This window comes from Solanum pennellii, chromosome 3 (assembly GCF_001406875.1).
Source record: "Solanum pennellii chromosome 3, SPENNV200".
Lineage (NCBI taxonomy): Eukaryota > Viridiplantae > Streptophyta > Magnoliopsida > Solanales > Solanaceae > Solanum > Solanum pennellii.
This window is the reverse complement of record NC_028639.1, coordinates 69,800,828-69,822,576: the sequence shown is the minus strand read 5'-3', so window position 1 is coordinate 69,822,576 and position 21,749 is coordinate 69,800,828. Positions and strand designations below refer to the sequence as shown.

The following is a 21,749-nucleotide window of genomic DNA, read 5'->3' as shown; positions in this document are numbered from 1 at the left end:
TAATTAATTACGTAGATATTACTTACAAAGAGATAAACATAGGTTAGTAAGCTAATTCTTATTTTCAAAAATAATTAATGAGCTAATAAATCATAAAGTAAATAACAAAAGGAAACTTACATAAATATACTATAATAACAAAATATTTATTATTTATAGTAATAATATTTATTTTTCAGTTGATCACTTTTAATTTTACTTATAATACAAGTTTAATTCATATTATAAAGAACAATTTTTTATTCATATATAATACAAATTTTAATGACAAATAATTTATTTATCACACATTTTAATTAATTTATAATACAATGTGTCAAATTTTTACCAAACAAACATAATATATCTAAAAAATAATTATAATTCATATATATTACACACATAATTCACTTTTAATACATATAATAAATTTAACATAATATTATTATAAATAATAATAATTAAAAAATATTACTAATTTTTTTTTTTTTTGCACTTCAGCGTATGGTGCAATTGTGGGCTATAAATGTGTCAGGAAGACTTTTATAAGTGAATCGTTTTATCCTAAAGTGAAAATTTAAGGGCATTTATTCTTGAGAACGAAAGCTCTCGCAATAATTCCAAAGTTATGGATTGAAAAAGTTTTACACTTTCTAGAGAGAGAGAGGGGATCTGCAGTACAGTGCAGAGTACAGAGAGAGAAGGACCACGTAGACGAATACAGTCCATGTATGTAATGAAGGATTCTTGGAAGAACACGATACTTTAACTCCTATTCTTCGTTTTGCTTTTAAACGACATCGCTAATCTTCTTCTATTGCTACTATACTACTTTTTACACAGCTCTGTTTTCTTGCAATGTCCGGCGAGGCTTCTTCTTCTGGGTTTAATCTTGAAGGAATTGATGATGTTCAAGATTTTCCATGGGTTTGTTTTTTTTCAGTTTTAATTACAACTCCACTGTTCTTGGGTTGTTTTCGTTATGGGGGTCTCTTAGATTCTGTCTTCTTTAATGGGGGCTCTTAGATTCTGTTCTTGGGCTGTCTTCATTAATGGGGTAATTGGGGTGTTCTTTTTTTTTTTTTTTAAATGGGGTTTTTTTAGATTCTGAATAATTTTTTTTCTGATGGAATGCAGGCGAATTCAGGAGAGACGCCATCTATATCGTGGGACAGGTACAATCATCTATGTGAGACTATGGAGATGGGTAACAAAGCATATCGTGAGAACAGATGGGACGAGGTAATAAACCCAATTTTCTTTATGTTGTAGCTTTGATACTTGGTTAAGTTATTCTTGGGGTAATGGTGATTATTCAAGAATTCTGAGAACTGAAGATTTAGAACTAAAAAGGAAGCGTCTTGCAATTTAATTACCTTTGACTTGGTCGTTTTTCCACAAAGATTTTTGTTCGTGTTTGATTTCCATATAATTGGAAAATAAAAGGGGGGAATGGTCTGTTTGTCTGGAGTAAAGTGGAGTGGAGTGAAGAGGAGGTGGATCTATTAATTTGATTCAGTGTCACAGACTTCAATTGGCGAATCCCATAAACATGACTATGTTTTGTTTCCTGGGGTAACCTTAAATGGAATTGATCACTTGTATATATAAAACCACTATGTTCATCTTTCAGTTTCTTTCCTATGTTGGTACTGTTGTCATGAATTTAGTTTCTATCTTCTTTATTGTCAGTGATACATAGTTCTTTATGCCAAATTAACATTAGCCTGTGATTATGCAAGTTAGTGAGGGAAGTTTCCTTCTTTTCATACCTCCACAAGGGCGGGTTTCTAAGTGAGGAAAATGTTTATCATGAAAAATGTGGGTAATCGTCTTATGGATCATTTTCTAGCGGTTGTCTTGGTAGAAGTAGGTGGCATGTGGTAATCCTACAAGGCAGAGGATAGGGTTGAGACAGTAATATTGGTGATAAGTATTAAAGATTGAAAATAAATGTTTACATGTTCTTGAAAGATCACTTGCTTAAAACATTTATGTGTTCTTCTAAGCAAGTGAGAAATAGAGTATGTATCAGTGCTATTAGGAAAGGAAAATGACCTCCACCCATAATTTACGGGACTCATCTATTGGTAACTAAATACTGGAAATGATAGATCGTGGAAAATATTTTCTCCATACCATAATAAACCCTTGGTTCTCTCATTGTTTCTCGTATTTTTTAAGAGGTACGATAACCTACCGTATCATATAACTTGAAATATTTACTTCCTGAGCAAGCAAAGATTTGATGCTAAATATCAGAATGATGCACAAAATTTAAAACCAAAACGTTTGAGCTCTCTGTTTCTCATGGTTGATGAAGAATGGACTAGGTCTATTGTTCTATACTCGTTTCGTAAGAGGTGATGTTTCCTGGGCAGTTCAATAATCTATAGATTTGGAGAAATTTTTGAGATGTAAAATCAAGTGCATGTGGTCCAACATCCAGCTATAACTACATGACATAGTAATTGAAGACGCTTGAGGGGCTCTGGTTTAGAGTGATGTTCTAGATGTTGTTTTGACAAGCATACCAGTGCCCAATCTAGTGGTCAAATTTTTCCTTAATGTTGTCAGTTAACTCGATAACTAGCTTCTTCAGCAAGGATGATTTGAACTTCCACTGTGTATTATATTTGATCTCATACAGGATCTTGTATGGTTGCATTTATCTTCTTGTTTTCTCAATGTCTGTTTTCTTGGTTAGGCAATCAATCGTTACACAAGAGCTAGCAACATTAAGCCGGATGATCCTATTATTCTTAGCAACAGATGCGCTTCATACCTCAGGTAATGTTTATTTATATGCCTGGTATTTCTGATGCATATTGACTGCTTTACTGCGATTTTGATTCATCTCTGTTTACCTTGCCATCTTTAATTCATGTTTTCTATTTGACTGCTCACCATTTTACAAATAGCTGAACTTAATTTTTTATGAATGAACTTCCAGGTATAGCCAATTTCTGAAAAGTAGATCTGCATTAGATTCAGAATACAGGCCATTGAGTGGGTTGGATCCTACAACATATGCTGGGGTATGTCTGCTTTTTTCTATTATCTATGATTTCAACCTACTCAATAGAGGGTTTTGCAGAAAATTTAAAGTGTTTTACTTCAATATCAGCTTGCACTAAAAGATGCCGAGAAGGTGATGCATCTGCAGAACAATTCAGTTACCTCATATATTCTGAAGGCAAACTCACTCATTTTGGTAAGGAAATTAATGTATCATGCATCATTAGCTTTGGAAACTACATGGTGAAACATGTGTCGGTTTTGGAAAATAGCCTTGTTTTCTATTTTCCTTTTTGTTGTTCTCTAAATTCGTTAATACTTTGAGGATGGGTTAAATAACTAAATTGGATTTTTCCTTGGGTGTTGGGACCCCCTCGTATACATTGTTCTATTTTGAGAGTAGCAGATACTTCAACTGTCTAATTCACTCAATGGTCTTATGTTATCTCATCAAATCCTTATTTGTTTATTTATTCTGCTTGTTGTGTCAGTTTGTAACTTTTTCAATATAGTGAAGGAGATTGCTATACTTCCAATCTCTTCTTAAACATTTCATGGCTTGATAATCTTCTTGGACACTCATCTCATATTCTTTAATTGGCAGTTAGAAAAATATGAGCTCGCCCAAGAGATAATCCGTTCAGGACTTCAAATAAATCCTCAAAGGTAAAGCAAATTATGGTGATAAGCATAACTATGGCATGCTTTCTCATGTTAGTAGCTTTTCAAAAGAAGCATAATGTTTTTTCCAGAAGCATTGTGGTAAAGTCTGATTATGTGGTGATTTTTAATTGTTGTTTCTTTTGCAATGTAGCAATCCCCTTCTAAATTTGGAGAAATCGATCAAAACTACACTTGGAAGGAGAACCCACGGGAGACCACAGCGCAGTGATGAATTTGACTGCACCCTGTGCTTAAAGTTATTATATGAACCTATAACAACTCCCTGTGGACATTCTTTTTGCCGTGCATGCCTTTTCCAGTCGATGGACCGATGTAAGTTTTAGACTTGCATGCCCTATCTGATTATCCCAACTTTTTTTTACATATTGAATTATAATCATCTTCTATTCTTCTTACTCTTGTTCCTTACCCTTTTGATGAACATTTTGTAGATAATAGATGTCCATTGTGCCGAACAGTTCTTTTCATTAGTCCCAGAACGTGTGCAATCAGGTAAGTTGCTTATGGTTCATCCTCCCATTGTACTTGTTTTACACTTACTGCTGAGACTGTGGTTTCTCTATTTTTCTTTTCTTTTTAGGATAATAAATGATTCCTGGTAGCATCCAGTCACATGCTTTATTGCTTCCTCTCTTGTAATGCTGTGTAAATAGATTGATTTTCTAGACCACAATTCTTCCTGCAAAAGGAATAGAAAGCATATTGCGTCTGTACCTTTACATACCTTGATGACTCTTCACTATTATTAATGATTTAGTTGAACTCATTTTGTCCCATGTGGCTAAGATTTCATTAGCTATATATTCTTGTATGGCTAATACACGTCATTCTTATTTGCGCGTTTTCAGTGTAACGTTGAAAAACATAATAGAAAAAACTTTTCCTGAGGAATATGCTGAAAGGAAGGCTGAGAATGACAGTTTGATAAACCTCGGTGTTGACTTGCTGCCCCTTTTCGTCATGGACGTTATTCTACCATGCGAGAAGCTTGCACTCAACATTTTTGAACCGCGTTACAGACTTATGGTGAGTGCTACCTAACTATTATTTTCTTGACTATTAGTGGAGAATGCAGTTTTTACCTTTTTCAGTGTGGACCTAGATGGACCATTGTTCTATTTCTATTGCTTGATGATCATGATTTTTATAGAATGCTATTACCTATGGTCCCTATCATTAGTTAACCAGATATAAGAAAAGGTTTCAATAAAACTTTTGTGCTACTTTGACACAGAAATTATGAGGTAAAAAATGTTTAGATGATTGATGCTTATCACCAATAGTAGAAGTATTGGGACCATAATTAAAAGAACTACAATTATCCTCTTTTAGTTAAGTCTAAAAAATAAAAAGAAAAAGCAACAGCAACAACAACAACGACTGCACTTCAGACCCAAAGTAAAACCGGCATCTACTTTACAAATCCAATATATCCAGCCTGCAAAAATTTAAACACGTGTCAGTTCACTACTCAATTGATTTGTTAGACATCCTTTGAAATTAGGGATTCTCTTAATGTCACACTTATCTCTATACTTCAGACGATTTCTAAGATAATTTGTAAGTCTTCTCTCAGATCTGGACATTATGTAAGTGTGCGCAGAAAGTGGCGGAATGGGTAATGGGATTTTCTAGATATTGTTTATTTTTTGTCTAAGCTTTTCAAAGACATGATACAATAATGTATACCTGATTGAGGAGGACAAGATCTGGCAATTGTGATTCTCTTTTGCTAATTTGTGCAATTCTGTGAAGACACCTAGAGCATCACTGAAAGATGGCTCCTGCAAGTAATCCGTCTGACTAACTAGTGAGCAGGCCTCAACTATTGTTAGATTTAGCTAATGAACTATATATTTAGAAGCAAAAGAGAGGGAATAAAGTATTTAGAATCTTTTTCTTCTTGATTGATTGTATAAATATAAGGAAACAACATAAAATAGAGAGCTTTTTGCAATTATTCTCTGGGCATAGAATAGGAATGTGGAAAGTATATACTTCTTTCCGACTGTCCAGCTCGAACTAAATAAATGAAAAGCATTATAATACTTGTCCCTCCTTTTTCTCTCTCATATTTTATTTTTCTCTGCTTATCCCTAGATTGCAAACAAGCCTTCAATCATGCATAGTTAAGATGGAATTTCATAGATCTCACATGCATACTTTTCTTGCAAATGTTTACAAATTTTGTTGTTGAAACAGATCAGAAGGATAATGGAAGGAAATCGCCGAATGGGAATGGTAGGTTTTCCTTTGATCCCCTCCCCCCAGTTATTACACTTGGTTTTGCTGTCTTCACTTTTGGCTGAGGCTTCACTGTTAATTGTGCAGGCTGTTCATGATTCTACGACAGGTTCGGTTGCTGATTATGCTTGTGAAGTGGAGATTATAGAGTATGTGTTCTGCGACCTGTGAAGATTTCCGGGATATCTTTTATGTTTATTCTTCTGTAGATTCCATCATTTTAAACTTGTTTATAGACATTGAATACCTTCATCTCTTTGTGTAGGTGTGAGCCACTTCCAGATGGGCGTTTCTTTTTGGAGGTGAATATTAGCTTCCTGTTAGCATGGTGCTTATTTACTATTTATGAGTTCATTAACACAAGTGTCCAAACTGCTATATGATAACTTCTAAATGTAAAATAGTCAAGGTTCTTCACCATACACTAGCATGTATAATGTTGCATCCATGTATAATATCCTTGGTGCACCTGACTGTTTAAAATGAAAATGTTCTTCTTGAACACTTTAACTATTTCTCTCAGCAGCAAATTTAGAATTCAATATCTTTGCTAGATGGAACCTTGGTTTTGGTTGTTTTTTTTTAGGACGAATTCAAAAGACTATTATTTCCACCAGATGTGCTGTCATGTCTAGATGTCCCACCATAATAAAGACAAGTTCCTGCTGAAGCTTTCCTAGAAAAAAATCTTCAAAGTTCTTTTAACTTGTATCTGATTTAGCACAAACTTATGCAGGTTGAAAGTCGACGTAGATGTCGCATCGTACGACATTGGGATCAAGATGGGTTAGTTCAATATCTATCTCCTTATTTTGGTACAGATGAAAATTGGTAATTAAGTTTTGGAAGAGGTAAGAAGGGCACAGAAACATTGCTTCATGTACTATTAGTTGCCAAATGAAAATACAGAAAAGTAACTTTTGACCTTTTCTGTTCATTATACAAGCAAAAGTTTTGTAGGAAAGCAGTTCAAAAAGCTAATAAGAAGAAAAGTTTCTTTGTAATAAGACCTGGAAAAAGTGTAGGAAAGGAATTGGTTTCTTTTTGTTTCGAACTTTCCTTTTCCTTTCATACAAAAACAGATTTAAGAAAATGTTATTCTTTTTAATTTCTTTCTCAAAAGTAAATTCTTGTAAAAGGGGCCAAAGATCTGAAATTCTTCAAAGGGAGGGGCTGTTAGAAGTCTCTGTAGGTCTGTTGGTTGCTTTGCGTTTAGTCAGGAGATTGGATTCAATATGCTATCCCAAAATATTAAGCACATCACCTATGCTATACATTTCTCTTATTCTGCTATTTTATGCTTCTCTAAGCGTGCTTATTATTATTTTCCCCCCTTGGCCATTATTATGAAGGTATCGTGTTGCTGAGGTTGAATGGATACATGATATATGCCCTGCTGAAGGAACAAGAGAGAGGCATGAAGTAAGTTGTATAGCAATCCTCTGAGAGATATTTATCAATCCATTTTATGTATGATCCTTATTTTTGTGCTATATTAATTTTTTCTTATTTACCTGCTAAAAGAAAAATTCTTGTTTCTTGAATCTTGTGGCTCTGTTCGAGGATTTTTGGGGCAAACTGTTTTTCTTGGGATTCTTTTGAATTATGATCGAAAGATCTTTTCCTTTCTCAAAGGTTTACTGATATATACTAGTATGCGCATTTGCGTGTACTTGTATACTGTGTGCTAATTGTGTATATGTAGTACTTGTATATTAGTTCATCGTCAAGTGCTTAATGCTTTCATACCCTAGCTTTATAAATATTGAACTGTAATTTGTCAATTGCTGATAGTTACTGGAGACGGCAAATAAGGCGGCGGCATTCGCTCAACAATGGTTGAGGAACGCACAACAAGTAGCAGGAGGTAAAGTCATTAATAATAAGATTTTTCCTTATTCGTTTTTTTTTGTGGCAAATGATTATAGTAGGTCCATTTGAAGGATGAGAATTGATGTCTTTTTTATCCTTCAATACATAGCTACAACACTTCCATCTATAGATTTTGAAAGTAGATGTACCACTTGCATATATAGGTGTTTAGATTTTTGGTATGCGATGTACATGCTACAACACTTCATATTGGTGTGTTATCTATGAATCCTTCTGCATTAAAAGATTGCTTTATCAATCAATCCAACTGGTAATCATGACCCGGAAAACTTGTCGTCCCTATCAAACTATGTTGAAAGACTTTAGGCAGAGAGCTGAGCTTAATGTTTCTGCTTTGTGTGTTATAGTACAGCCTAATTATTCTTTTTGCTTAATTTTCATTCAGTACAAATATCATAACCTAGATTTTATGTACAGATCGTAGAAGTGCAGAACTCTTCAAAGCTGAAGGATTGATGCCATCACCACAGGATCCTGAGCGCTTAAGTTTTTGGGTACACACTCAAATCCATGTTCAAGTTAAAAACAATTAGTAAACATGAATTAGTTTTTTAATATTTGGTGCCTAATTAAATGCAGCTTAACACTCTGACCGCTCGTAGACCAACAGAGAAATTAGACCTGCTTCAAATAAGAGATACACCTGAGGTATTTGTTCTTCAACGCTTTATTTAAACTCACTTTTTGCACGAGCGCCTTTCTTAGAGAACAAGGTTTTGCTACAAGATGGATGTTGGTGTAGCATGTCATGGGCACTAGGCTAAAGCGTTTGAGCAACTTAAACAAATTGCCTTATCCTAACATTGGTAAATTGCCTTATTCTAACATTGGTCAAGAAGGATTAGAGATGTACATGTAGATATAGTCAAAAGACGGGGTGGTTCTAGTGCTTCGGCGCTGAGTTCATCCGAACCCAGTATTTTCGACACAGTATAGATTTTAATGGGAAAACCCACCAAAAATTTCAACAAGTATTAGATCTAAACCCATAATTATAGAAGTACAATGAGTTTGGTGCTTGAGAACATTATTAGTCGAACCCATCGTATTGAAATCCCAGATCCGTCTGTCAAAAGTCATGTTCCCTAGGCACTAATATCCATAAAACAACTCAAGGAACTGTTACAAAGACGTTCTCCTTTTTTCTCTGATTCTTTCTTGATTAGTCGCTTATATTATCTGTTGCACTAATATCCCTAAAACAATTCAAGGAACTGTTACAAGCTTTCTCCTCTTTTCTCTGATTCTTCCTTGATCAGTCGCTTATATTATCTGTTGATTGTGCTTAATTTATTCCGCAGAGGATAAGGAGAGGTCTGCTATACATGAAACAAGAAGAACAAGGTTGCCGGCTGCAATAATATTTATTGAACATGTAATTAGTTCCTTTTACATGAAAGCAGAAGAAGGCTGCCAGCTGATATAATTTATGGTCAACCTGTAATTAGTTCCATTGTTTGTAATACCATTGGTTTTTCTGTAAAGCTCATTTTGATTTCAATTTTTTTTTTGAATCCACATTTCTAGTACTGGTGGATCCTCAACTCAGTTTTCCTCCTTCATAGAGATTTATCGTAAAAGCCTGCACTGTTATTTAACTAGATTATTCATTTGTTGTAAACAGTGACCCCGCAATACATATAAGTAAAAACCAAAAGGACGAATTTTGTAGCCACAGTAGAATGGACCTTTTTGTTTGTATTGCAATTACAGTTCATATTATGTTTGTTTACTTCACCAAATTCATACCTTGTTTATCTCTGAATATGCTTTACTTGAGTCGAGAAAAAAAAAAATTCTCTACCTTTATAAGGCAGGGGTAAGATCGTGATACACCACCTCCTCCAGACCCCACACCATGGGTATGTTGTTGTTGAACCAGCTCAGCAAACCAACTGGAAAGCATGACAGAAGCCCCTGGGCCGCTTGACCCAGGAGCCAACGCTCTTTCGCCTTGGCATATGTAGTGTTTTCTTGCTCCAGTGCAACGGTTTAAGATTTGACACTGTCTTTTCACCTATAGAAAATGGACTATTATCAACATGGATGTTTTACTACTGTATTATGAGTTTTGCTCATTTGGAAGCTATTTCAAAAATCATCAAAAATATGTTTTACTGTTCTCATCGTCTATTTTTCTTCGTAATTTTATGATGAAGGATTTTGAGTTGAGTTCTGGGAAATTATCCATTATGTTGACGGTTTTTCAGTGGAGTACAACGGAGATTGTAAATTTAGTTCATTGAATATTGGCTAGTGGACTTATTTTTATGTTTATTACAGCTGCAAATTTTAGCGTGTAAGGAAGAATTTACATTTTAAAGCTCTTTACTTTTTTCACCGTCACTATAGTTTTATAACCATAAAAATCCCAGAAAATCAGTTTCATTGATAAATGAGAAAGAGCAACATTTGACTAAACTTAATTGGCATTGAAGTATATACACTACGTGAAAAAAGTCCATTGAACTTGTTATATAACATGTTATTTATCGTCGTACATGGTTAATCGGTTAGTCAAAAGCACTAGCAGAGAGACATTAACATACCTAAAAATCCGGTATTTGGTCCTACAAATTGCATAAAGAAAGGATGATTAACTGATAATGATGAAATGATAGCCATTTCCCTTCAAAGGTCAACCATTATATTCCCAGCTGGATACGCGCTTTGGACTTTTGTGTTTATTGGTAGTTAATCACATCCTTCCTTAATTATTAGTGTCTTAAGAATCAGTTTATGGATAATTAACAGAATCACTGAAAAAGTCTTTTTAAGTCTACAGAATTACAACAAGGCACGTTCATGAACATGTTAACAACAAATGTTCAAAATATTCTTGTTTACTACTTACAAACATAGACGTGCTATACTCTAATTCAAGAATTGTCTTTCACTTATGTCTATTCAACAATTTTAGTATTCTAACATTCTCAAACTTTTTTTTTCCTCTCATACAACAAAAAGATGAGAGGAAGAAAACACCCTCTTGTCATTTTTGCTTTTCTTGTACTAGTTTGTGCAAATGTAGCTATTTCAGCTGCAAAAGGAAGGTTTACGCCGGCTGATAACTATCTGATCAATTGTGGATCTCCTGATACTACTTTGCTTGATGATGGAAGGACTTTTAAGTCTGATTCTCAATCTGCTTCTTACTTGTCTACTGATGAGACTATTTTAGCTTCTGTTAAGTCTTTATCAGAAAAGGTCACTTCTTTTTCCTCTGCCTCTTTGTTATATCATACAGCAAGAATATTTGAAAGTGAGTCTATGTATAGGTTTCTTGTTTTCAAACCAGGCAGACATTGGGTGCGTTTGTACTTTTATCCTATTCAACATCCGAATTATAATCTAGCGAGTGCTATGTTTACTGTTACTTCTGATAATATTGTTTTACTTCATGATTTCTCAGTGAAAGATGCTAGTAAAGTTGTGTTCAAAGAATACCTTCTTAATATTACTTCATCTCAATTTACCCTCAAATTTTCACCTTTGAAGAGATCTTTTGCTTTTATCAATGCCATTGAGTTTGTCTCAGCACCAGATGATCTCATTCCTGATTCAGCTGCTGCAGTTTCCCCTGTTGGTGATTTTAATGGTCTGTCTCAGTTTGCGTTTGAAGTAAGTTATCGGTTAAATGTTGGAGGGCCAATTGTCACACCTAAAAATGATACATTGTGGAGGACATGGTTGCCTGATAACAAGTACATGGCATTTCCTGAAGGGGCTCAGAATGTGTCAGTTCCTCTAACGACAATAGTATATCCAGATGGAGGGGCGACACCTTTGATTGCCCCCAGTTCAGTTTATGCCACCGCTGATATGATGGCAGATTCTGGCGTTCCCAACTCAAATTTCAAGCTAACGTGGGAGATGGACGTTGATTCGAGCTTTTCCTACTTTATCAGAATGCATTTCTGTGATATTGTGAGCAAAGGCCTAAATGAGTTATACTTCAATGTCTATGTTAATGAGGTGATGGGGGTCTCTAGTCTTGACCTTTCAACACTGACTTCAGAGTTGGCCACCCCTTATTACAAAGACTTTGTGCTCAATGCCACAGCCATCACCAATGGCTCGATCATCGTGCAGGTGGGACCCGCGTCTAACGTCCAGTCTATCCTCCCAAATGCCATCCTCAATGGATTGGAGGTCATGAAGATGAGCAACATGGCGGGAAGCTTGGATGGGCTGTTCTCATCTGGTGGACGGCATGGTGTAATGCCAAAATCACGCGGAATGAGAATTGCTGCAGCTTTTGGATTGGCAATGGGGATTACAGCATTAGTATTGCTTTTGATGGGCATTGTTCGTTGGCGAAGGAAGCCAACAAAGGGTTGGGAGAAGCAGAAGACATTCTCTTCATGGCTTCCTCTCAATGCTAGTTACTGCAGCTTCATGTCAAGCAAGAGCAAGACTAGTTGTTCAACAATCATATCCTCTGGCCTCAACTTTGGCCGCGTCTTTACTTTCAATGAAATCAAGAAAACAACAAAAAACTTTGATGAAAAAGCAGTCATTGGTGTTGGAGGCTTTGGAAAAGTGTATCTTGGTGTGTCGGAAGATGGAACAAAACTAGCTATAAAGCGAGGAAATCCATCATCCTCACAGGGCATCAACGAATTCCTAACAGAAATTGAGTTGCTATCCAAGCTTAGGCATCGACATCTTGTTTCACTCATTGGTTATTGTGATGAACAATCAGAAATGATTCTAGTCTATGAGTACATGTCTAATGGTCCTTTGCGTGACCATATTTATGGTTCCACTTTGCCAACTCTGACATGGAAACAAAGGCTCGAAATCTGCATAGGAGCTGCTCGAGGACTGCACTACCTTCACACTGGTTCAACTCAGGGAATAATACATCGCGATATAAAAACTACAAACATCCTTCTTGATGAGGACTTTGTGGCAAAGATGGCTGATTTTGGCTTGTCAAAAACCGGTCCTTCACTGGAGCAAACACATGTTAGCACAGCAGTGAAGGGTAGTTTTGGTTACCTTGATCCAGAGTACTTCAGAAGACAACAACTAACAGAAAAATCTGATGTGTACTCGTTTGGGGTAGTCCTTTTTGAGGTACTATGTGCAAGGCCTGCACTTGATCCTGCGTTGCCAAGAGAACAAGTGAATTTAGCAGAATGGGCAATGCAGCAACACAGAAAGGGCTCTCTGGAGAAGATCATAGACCCTCATCTTGCAGGAACCATCAGCCCTGAGGCGTTAAGGAAATACGTGGAAGCTGCAGAGAAATGCTTGGCAGAATATGGGGTTGATAGGCCTACAATGGGAGATGTTTTGTGGAACTTAGAATATGCCTTGCAGCTTGAAAGTGCAACACCGAGTAGTGTTCCAGTGAAGAATGAGAATGAGAATGAGAATGAAAATTCCAAGCCAAGTTCTTCAGAACAGCCTGGAACGAATTCGAAAGGCCATAAAGAAGCTCAGCTCATTGACATTAATGATGATTCTGGAGTGGTTGTTGGTTCTCCTATGTTCTTAGAAGGTTTTCAAGGAAGATAATAACTGAAATAAGTAACTTAAACCAAAGATGATCAGCCTTTTTGTTTTTTGATTTTTTCTGTTTTCATGTTTTTTACTTTACTTTTTCAAGCAATATTGGGTTATCTGTGATTGATTTCCTGTTTAGTTCATATAACTGGAGACATGCCAGAAGTTTGTCTGTATCCAAGGATATAATTAACTTTCCCCTTGTAGTTGTATTTTACTGATTTATCTTCAGTCAGGTGTTAATTTTTCAAAATGTAATTATGCTCTCTTGTACCATTTGGAAAGCCAATAAACTTGTAAAATGGCGAAATATATGTTGTCTTTTTAATGACAATCGAAATCCGCAGCCGTTACCCTTTGGTTGAGCACAGCGTAAATAGCTCGCTTATATGTTATGAATTCACATTTGTCAAGAAATACGAGTTTTCTTGTTGGGGGTGTCACCACGATGAGTACATTAGCTTCTACTCAGAAAAATGTAAATGGAAATAGGACAAGTTGTGATACGCTTCACTAGACAACTTTTGAAACAGACTAAAAAGGAACGTAGTTGTATTATGGGTTAAAGTATATCTTATCAAACGATTCTAATTGAAAGGAAACACTATAACAACTGAATGTCAAAATCTCTAAAATTAGTTGGAATAAGAGAGCTGCGGTCTCTTATATTGAGAGAGAATATCACATCTGGCAAAAGCCTGAACTATAGAAACATGAACACAAATTTAAAGTATAGGTCAGGAACATTATAAACCTATTAACATTGATATGTACAACAAAGTTTCACATTTGTCAACAAATACTCCATATATCCTTCTTTCTTTCCAATCATTGTGGCCCCTCTAGCTGCCTAATGAAACCAGCACAGAAATCCAGGAAGAGGAACTGCGGACCGCTAATTCTTTGGAGATCAAGCAGATATTTCTCATCCTCAGTTTTGTACAGCTGCAACAGTATTTAACCAAATCCATATTAGCAAGATTTGAATGGGCTCCTACTAGTAGAATCAATGGTATTCTGTATTTAACTGGATTATTCTTTTTAAGCGCAAGTCAAACAACCGATGAAGTTTGAGTACCAGAAGCTAGAATTGTTGTCCAAAATCATGCCACAGTTAGCAAACAACCACTATGTTGAAAGAAAAAGATGATGGAAAAAAGATAACCATACCTGCATTTCAAACTTCACAGTAGGTAGTGGCTGTAAAAGTGTACTTATGGCAGTTGCATTGCTAATAAAATGATCATCATCATTCATATGATTGCTGGCCATACTATGAAGATGAAGATCATGACACCATAAACACTTCATATTATAGTGCCCAATTTTTTTCCATCGAACATTTAGTTCTAGCAGGGTCCCAAGAACCTGATTCATGATCTCCTTTGGATTTGCTGGAGACTGAAAAAGTAATCAACGTGAAATGAGGAAATTCACACAATATTTACGATACATATACTGCAAAAAAATTAACCTGAAGTCCAACTAGCCACGTTTTCTCTTTGCGAAATGGGCGTCTCAAACTCTCTTCAGAAACTCCGTTACCAGTAGACAGCTGTAGGTCAAGATTTGGAAACAATCCAGGGGAATAACAATCCTGAAGAAACACATGAATGTAAATAACAAGGACCATCTATTCAGTCTGGAACACTTGAGGCTACAGTAAACATTATCTGACATTTGAAGAAGCATAGCTCTAAACTAAGGGAAGGGTACAGAAGTTACAAAAGTAATATTTAATGCCTGAACCCAACCACCGGTGTTTCAAAGTTGTAGTAAGAGCAGCAATGGGAACCATAGTAGTGTATCTTGAATTTACTCATGTACAGAAAACAATGACTCTTGACATGCTTTGCAGATTTTCACCTTCATATGATAGAAAGACAACAGATTCAATCAAAGCAAATATCAGGGAAACTGCTACCACTCCAAACCCCAAATACAGAAATTCCCACTTCTGAGTTAATAAGACTATTTATGGATTCTGATACTATCAGTAAGAAGTTCAGAGATAATATAGAAATTACAAGGTGAATAAGTAGAATAAAGTTGGTGAACTACAGAACATAGTAGCATCTCTTCTTCCTTATTTTTGCAAAAAAAAAGAGCAGCATATCTGTAGGAGTAACATCTTCATTGTGATGGAACTTCACAAATTATAATTTTCCTATCTGACTCTTGACAATCCCAGAACAGCATGAATGGTCTGCAGTTCACATATTCTTTTTTGACAGAATGATAGTAAATGTAACCCCAAAAGTTTATGCATTGAGAAGTAATGAATGAAGTAAAAATAAGAGAGGGCATACCACAGATTCCTGAAACTCAGCTCCTAGATACCCACTGGAAGCCATGGAACGGTTATCGTACAGCAGATAGTATGCAACAGTAGCCTGAAACAGACACATAAAGGTATAAAGCAAACTGAAGTAATTAAAAGGTTTACCAATTACCACACCTCATCCCTTTGCAATCAATTTGATTGAATGTGACCCCAAACTTAGTTAAATCACAAAGTACATACTCCTCTCAAGGATCAGCAAATCCATTGAAAAGCCTCAATTTCTAATGTAGAAATGTAACACACAAATATATCTACAATTGCTAGATTCTTTCCCTTTTTCAGTACCATATTATTAGCCATATACAATAGAGAAAACCCAAAAGAAAAGAAAAGTAGTTACAACAAGAAACAGAGTGGCTGCTAGTGATGTAAGAAGCAACGTACATCATCTTGTATTCTCTTTTGCAAAGAATCAAGCAACTGGTCTCTATCAAGCCCCATCCTAGTTACTTGCTGGAGAATTTCCTCATCAAGCTGCAGCAGGACAGCTTATAGTTACAGCAAGAATGAGTAAATAGAAAGAATATACCACATTATTTAACAAATAGACAGTCATATACATGAGAACGAGATATATGGGATATATATGACAACTTTTTGACATCTCCAGACAAATGAGATCCTCTGCAATGGCAGCAAGAAACAGAAATGTTCCCTGATCTTGTAAGAGGAAGTGAAGATTGATAGCAGTATTTTGATGTTCTTTGGAAGTGGACTTCATGATTCTTTTATGTTACAACTTGAATTAATACAAGAGTAACAAATGGAGAAACCACAAGAGCCACTTCCCAGTTTGAGTTTCCAGATATACAGCAGCATATCTTGTAGGATTTAAAGGTAGCAGTGAACAAAAAGGGGTCTAGCCAATAGGAACACTTTCAGCATCATACAAGATACCTTTGTTATAAGCATAATGATGTTATAGTTACCTTTTTAAGATGTTGCCTAGCATCAGGTGGAGGAACTGCCAAATACCGAGGAAGATGAATTTTGAACCACTGGTGTTGACGAATATCAGCTACCGATATGCGCTTCATAGGATCAACAATCAGCATCCTTGGTATCAAATCCCTAGCTAATGGTGACAGGTGACTTGGAAGGGTGTAGACTCCACTCTGAATGACACATGGTCAACCATGTAAACGCCACTACATCAAACCATAAAAAATTGGAGAATCCAGGGAAACCAGACAGAAAAATAGATCAATGGATGTACCTTTATTTTCTTGAAAAGGTTGGGAATGTTCTCATCATCGAAAGGAAGTGTACCACAAAGAAGAGCATATAAGATTACGCCACAACTCCAAACATCTACCTCAGGACCAGCATATAGTTTCCCAGATACAACCTGCAAATAAATGTTGTCGTTTGACCTTCAGGAATCCAGCTCAAAAAGAGATATGGTCATCTTAATGATTACAAACTCTACGGTTTTCCACCTCAGGAGCTGCATAATTTGGACTTCCACAACTAGTCTTCAGAAAATGGCCATCTCGCATAATGTTTCCCAAGCCAAAATCTGCTATCTTTACATTGCGTCTTGCATCCAAAAGCAGATTCTCAGGCTTAAGGTCCCGATGAACCACCATATTCCTATGGCAGTACTCCACACCAGCAATAATCTGTCCCCAGTGAAACAATCAAGCAATAACAATTTGAGCGACAAAGAAAAAACTGCTTTAATCTCGTAAGACCTAAAATCACAGTTCAAACTGTCATTTTCACTATCAAAAGACCAAGAAAATAAATTAACTCTACCTGCTGAAAAAATTTCCGAGCTTCATCTTCCTGTAACCTGCCTTTTTCTACAATATAATCAAAGAGCTCCCCAGACTTGACATACTCCATCACAACATATATATCTGTTGGTGTCTCTATCACTTCATAGAGTCGTATGACATGCGGATGCACAAATAATCTACATATTTTTATTTCTCTCCTCACTGCACAAAGATAAAGTATATTTAGATGTTCCATGGATAACCATCTAAATTCTCAAAGGAACAAACCAAGATGTGCTTCAAATGAACTTGTTTTAAACTTCACAAATATATATCAAGGCGGAAAGAGAGAAAAAAACCGAAATTTGTTGTTAACTTAATGATACCCAGGTATGAGATTCATACGTTTTTCTTCCATGTCTGGAGTCTTCATTTTCCGCCGGTTAAGGATTTTGATCGCCACTTTATGCCCAGTGAGCAAATGCTCAGCAATTTTAACTTTACCAAAGGATCCATGTCCAAGAGTTTTTCCAACCCTGTAGTTCCTTAAATAAGGAGATTCAGCAATTCCACCACCTCTGGAACTCATTTGCTAATATAGAACACCTGATTCACACCTCTAGCAATTTAGTCAAAACAGTTGACATACCTTAGCTAATTCATCTTAAATCACACGATAAATCCATTCTCTAGTCACACAGATGATTAACTAAAGTTCACAACTTTAATCCTCAAATTATAAAAATTAGGTCAATTTGAGCATCAAATGAAAACAGAATCTTAATCCGATCCCAGAAACTTCGCTGCTATACGAGCTATCAAATTGAAGATTCCGCAATCAATGATCAAACAAAACTATTGAAAAGCCAATCAAAGCTCAACTCAAAAACTGTAATAGCTAATTCAAAACACGATTTTGCTCAACTAATCACAAAAAAATTAGAAATTTTGCAAGTTTTTTAACACAGAAAAAAGTAGCAGAAAATGAAGTACCTGTATGAATTGAATTTGTGAAGAGGCACACATGAGCGGATTAATCTCGGGAAAGTGAAGGAGAAAAAGAAGGCGGAGAATTTTATAGAAAGTGATTGGGAGCTTTGTAGTTCTTCGGCATAGAATCTGACTCAGCACTACGGTATCGGGATATGGACAAACTTGTACATTACATCTCTTCCACTATTTATCGATAACGACAAAATTTAGCCCAATTCATTACTCAGGCCCATTACAAAGGTTGTTCTACTCCATCTCATTGTTTTGGGCCTAATGATTGTTACGTGTTGGTTCACGATATATTGTATTGTTTTAAGGAAAAATTAGTAAATTAGTCAAAATAAATAACATATTTAGTAAAAATATCCATACTTTATAAATATTAGCAATAATGTCAAAAATGTCATTATTTTAAAAAATTTATGTGTTCCAATTTTCTTCCTATTTTATCTCTCTTTTTCAATTAATTCTATATATCCTTTTTTTAAAAAAAAAAATCATTCTCTCTCATATTTATCTTTTCAAATTGTTAATTCTCTCTCCCATTTAATTTTTTTTCTCTCTCATCGTTATCTTTTCTGATTTTCCTCCAACATTCAAGTTGCAAATATTTTTTTGTTGTTTTTTTAATCCAAAATTGAATCAACAAGAATCCCTTTGATTAAGGTATCTCTAATCTTTATCCTATTTTCAGATTTCTTTTCTAATTTTATTTTTGTTTAAATCTTAAAAAAATGTTGTTTGTATTTCTCAATTTCCGTTATGATTTACTCTCCAATGGCTGAATTCAAGAGGCTTACTAGAGGTATTCATCTTAATCAACCAATTTCTGGTGATTTTTCATCCTTTAATTTATTTATTACTTAACAAATAGTGTATAATGTATAATCCGCTGCTAAAATGAGGGAAGAAAGAGGGTAAGAACATTTACAAGACTCATTGGTGTGCAAAACCTTCCTCAAATTCAGAACGCAAATGTAGAATCTTTGTCTACTCGTGAGGATCTTGAAAAAGACGACGAAGATCGGATAGTTGTCGAACAATTTTCTATTAGTTTGTTTTGTATTTATAGTTCTTTTTTAGAATTTGGTATGCTTTCTTAATTTGTATTCAAATCACTATGTATACTATCAATATTTGTATTTATTAAAAATTTCATGTTGCATGGTTTATGAATCTTGTATTTGTCCCTAATTTGTATTCATCCAAATGTATGTCAACTAGTTATGTATTTTATTTATAAGAAGAACAACTTTCTATTAGTTTATTTGTATTCGAATACAAATACAAATAATAGACATATTGGAATGAATACGACTTAGAAAAGGAAACAAGATTTTGAAAAGAAAAATAAATACACAGTGAAAAATATATACGAATACAAATGTATTTCTTAAATAGCTACATTTTATTTGACATACATATTGGAATGAATACAAACTAATAAAGGTATGTCAACTGAATTTGACATTTTTTTCTAATTTGTATTTATTCTAAAGGTATGTCAACTAGTTATGTATTTTATTTAAGAATGAGTACACCAAATATTCAATTATTTCTTTTCAATTTTATATTTCATTCACTTTTTCATCATACTAATTTTTTGTATTTTATATATTATTATACAAAATTCTAAATAAAAACTAGAATAAATAGAAATACAAATAAAATACATATTGAAATGAATACATACAAGATTTTTGAAGAAAAAAATAACTATATAGGGAAAAAATATATGAAAACACAAATATATTTCTTAAATGACTATATAGATAAATTCGGCATACCTATTGGAATGAATACAAACTAATAAAAAACTATAATAAATATAAATAGAATATATTGTGGAATGAATATAATTTTAAAAAGGTAAAATTTCTGAAGAAAAAAAAACAAAATTTAAATTTTATTTGAAAATGTAACTGATGAGAAAATTAAGGATGCTTGCCTTTTTTTGAAATATTTCCCCCCTTAATTTTCTCTTTTTTGTTATTAAATAATTATATTATTTAAATAAAAATAAATAATAAAAACATAAATAAGATACATAACAAACTAAAATGACATTTTTACTAAATATTGAAATTGTTGTTAATGAATCCTCTTAAATGCTAAAATATTGACATTTTGAAAAATTTCTCTTGTTTTAATGAATATAGTGTTAAATATAGATTGTATTATTCTTCTTCCTGACATAATGTCACATGTCTATGATTTGAATAATAAATCTACAAAAAAGAGTAGGTTACGGGGTAGAAATACTACAAAAAAGTACGATAAAATATGAAATATAATTATTAAATAATAAATAAAGATAAAATGAGGAAAAAATATTAAGGTAGCGACGCGATCACACCGAATTGGCGGTTTTGTAAAATGGGGTTTTTCATCATCAACTAACAATGAATTTAAACGATACGATTCTGTAAAATTTAAGCTAAAATCAAAATAATTATTATATTTAAACTAACAATACAATACAATACGACGGATAACAACCATCCAAACAAGGTGTAAATCGCACGAATGTTCCTAATTTGCGGAGGTCTTTAATTTTTGTTCCATAACACTTAAAAGAACGAGATATCAAAAAAAAAACACTACAAACAAATCCATAAGTCACAAGTTATGTCTTATAGAGTTATGGCGGGAAAGAGAAACACAATACATAAGTTTAGTTTCAGAACGTTATGCCTTAAGAACTTCATAACTCATAAATTATATCTAATAATAAAAATCGCAAGACGTAAGTTTAGTTTCAGAGTCCATGAAAAGGATAAATGACATGGCCTTCTACTTCTAAAAGGAGATAGACTCATATAACAACTGAAGTATATAAGGCCCAATTCCGTACAGATCCAACTCTTTGGATGGGCCCAAGTCTTTAGTTGTAGTCCTTAACGACTAGAAAGGTTTACGCAAATAAGAGACTCAAAGCCAAAATTTTGGTAGAGAAATTTTGATAATCATTAAGATTACATGCCTTTGTCATAAAATTGTCATGATTTCTATATAAATAGTAAAGTAAAGTAAAGGATCATAAGAATGAATATCGAATATTGGTGGTAAATTTTGACATTTTCTAAATTGGTAGTTCACTTGTCTTATTATAAATTCTAACCTATGATTAGGATTGTTAAAATTTTGATAACAATCCGGATAAATCGTCAGAGTAAGCTCTAAAATCGTAATCATTATAACTTTTGCTTGGTAGAAATTTCACCAGCACGTTTCACTTCAAAATTAACAATAAATCAACTCTAATGAATCAATCATTTTCGATAGTTAAATTCAACCTCAACCTTTAAAAATTAATAGATTAACTTTTCATTTTAACAAGTTTTTCAAAGTTCAACAAT

General features: G+C 34.3%; 2 protein-coding genes across 4 annotated transcripts; one reads left to right on the top strand and one right to left on the bottom strand.

The window, feature by feature from the left end:
- Positions 1-539: 539 nt before the first annotated feature.
- Positions 540-13,590, top strand: LOC107013629 (probable receptor-like protein kinase At5g61350). Its single transcript, XM_027915644.1, has 21 exons — positions 540-708; positions 823-906; positions 1,117-1,221; positions 2,687-2,769; positions 2,933-3,017; positions 3,107-3,193; positions 3,602-3,663; positions 3,812-3,993; positions 4,113-4,173; positions 4,530-4,707; positions 5,884-5,922; positions 6,013-6,074; positions 6,191-6,227; positions 6,662-6,711; positions 7,278-7,347; positions 7,720-7,792; positions 8,236-8,312; positions 8,398-8,466; positions 8,561-8,624; positions 9,120-9,193; positions 10,747-13,590. Exons 2-21 carry the CDS (start codon positions 838-840, stop codon positions 13,342-13,344), a joined length of 4,125 nt encoding a protein of 1,374 aa, XP_027771445.1. The 5' UTR covers positions 540-708; positions 823-837; the 3' UTR covers positions 13,345-13,590.
- A 297-nt stretch (positions 13,591-13,887) lies between these two features.
- LOC107015395 (SNF1-related protein kinase catalytic subunit alpha KIN10-like) lies at positions 13,888-18,538 on the bottom strand. Of its 3 annotated transcripts, none has more exons than XM_015215646.2 (11): positions 18,391-18,538; positions 17,803-18,003; positions 17,435-17,619; positions 17,116-17,298; positions 16,893-17,024; positions 16,606-16,791; positions 16,061-16,150; positions 15,642-15,725; positions 14,807-14,929; positions 14,503-14,733; positions 13,888-14,277 (listed from the first exon to the last, which is right to left on the bottom strand). In XM_015215646.2, exons 2-11 carry the CDS (start codon positions 17,984-17,986, stop codon positions 14,161-14,163), a joined length of 1,515 nt encoding a protein of 504 aa, XP_015071132.1. In that variant the 5' UTR covers positions 17,987-18,003; positions 18,391-18,538; the 3' UTR covers positions 13,888-14,160. The 3 variants fall into 3 exon arrangements, with proteins under 3 accessions (XP_015071132.1, XP_027771611.1, XP_027771610.1); XM_027915810.1 differs by having other exon boundaries at positions 13,942-14,277; positions 17,803-18,006; positions 18,393-18,535; XM_027915809.1 differs by having other exon boundaries at positions 13,942-14,277; positions 17,803-18,009; positions 18,402-18,532.
- Between the last annotated feature and the right edge of the window lie 3,211 nt (positions 18,539-21,749).

What these genes read in the sequence shown, in the direction of transcription:
- LOC107013629 (XM_027915644.1), top strand. Translation starts at nt 838, where the DNA reads ATGTCCGGCGAGGCTTCTTCTTCTGGGTTTAATCTTGAAGGAATTGAT. An exon ending in CTTCAAATAAATCCTCAAAG is followed by an intron (nt 3,664 to 3,811) that starts GTAAAGCAAATT and finishes TTTGCAATGTAG; the next exon opens with CAATCCCCTTCTAAATTTGG. An exon ending in TTTCCAGTCGATGGACCGAT is followed by an intron (nt 3,994 to 4,112) that starts GTAAGTTTTAGA and finishes AACATTTTGTAG; the next exon opens with ATAATAGATGTCCATTGTGC.
- LOC107015395 (XM_015215646.2), bottom strand. Translation starts at nt 17,986, where the DNA reads ATGAGTTCCAGAGGTGGTGGAATTGCTGAATCTCCTTATTTAAGGAAC. An exon ending in CTAGGCAACATCTTAAAAAG is followed by an intron (nt 16,151 to 16,605) that starts GTAACTATAACA and finishes GTCCTGCTGCAG; the next exon opens with CTTGATGAGGAAATTCTCCA. An exon ending in CGTGGCTAGTTGGACTTCAG is followed by an intron (nt 14,734 to 14,806) that starts GTTAATTTTTTT and finishes TTACTTTTTCAG; the next exon opens with TCTCCAGCAAATCCAAAGGA.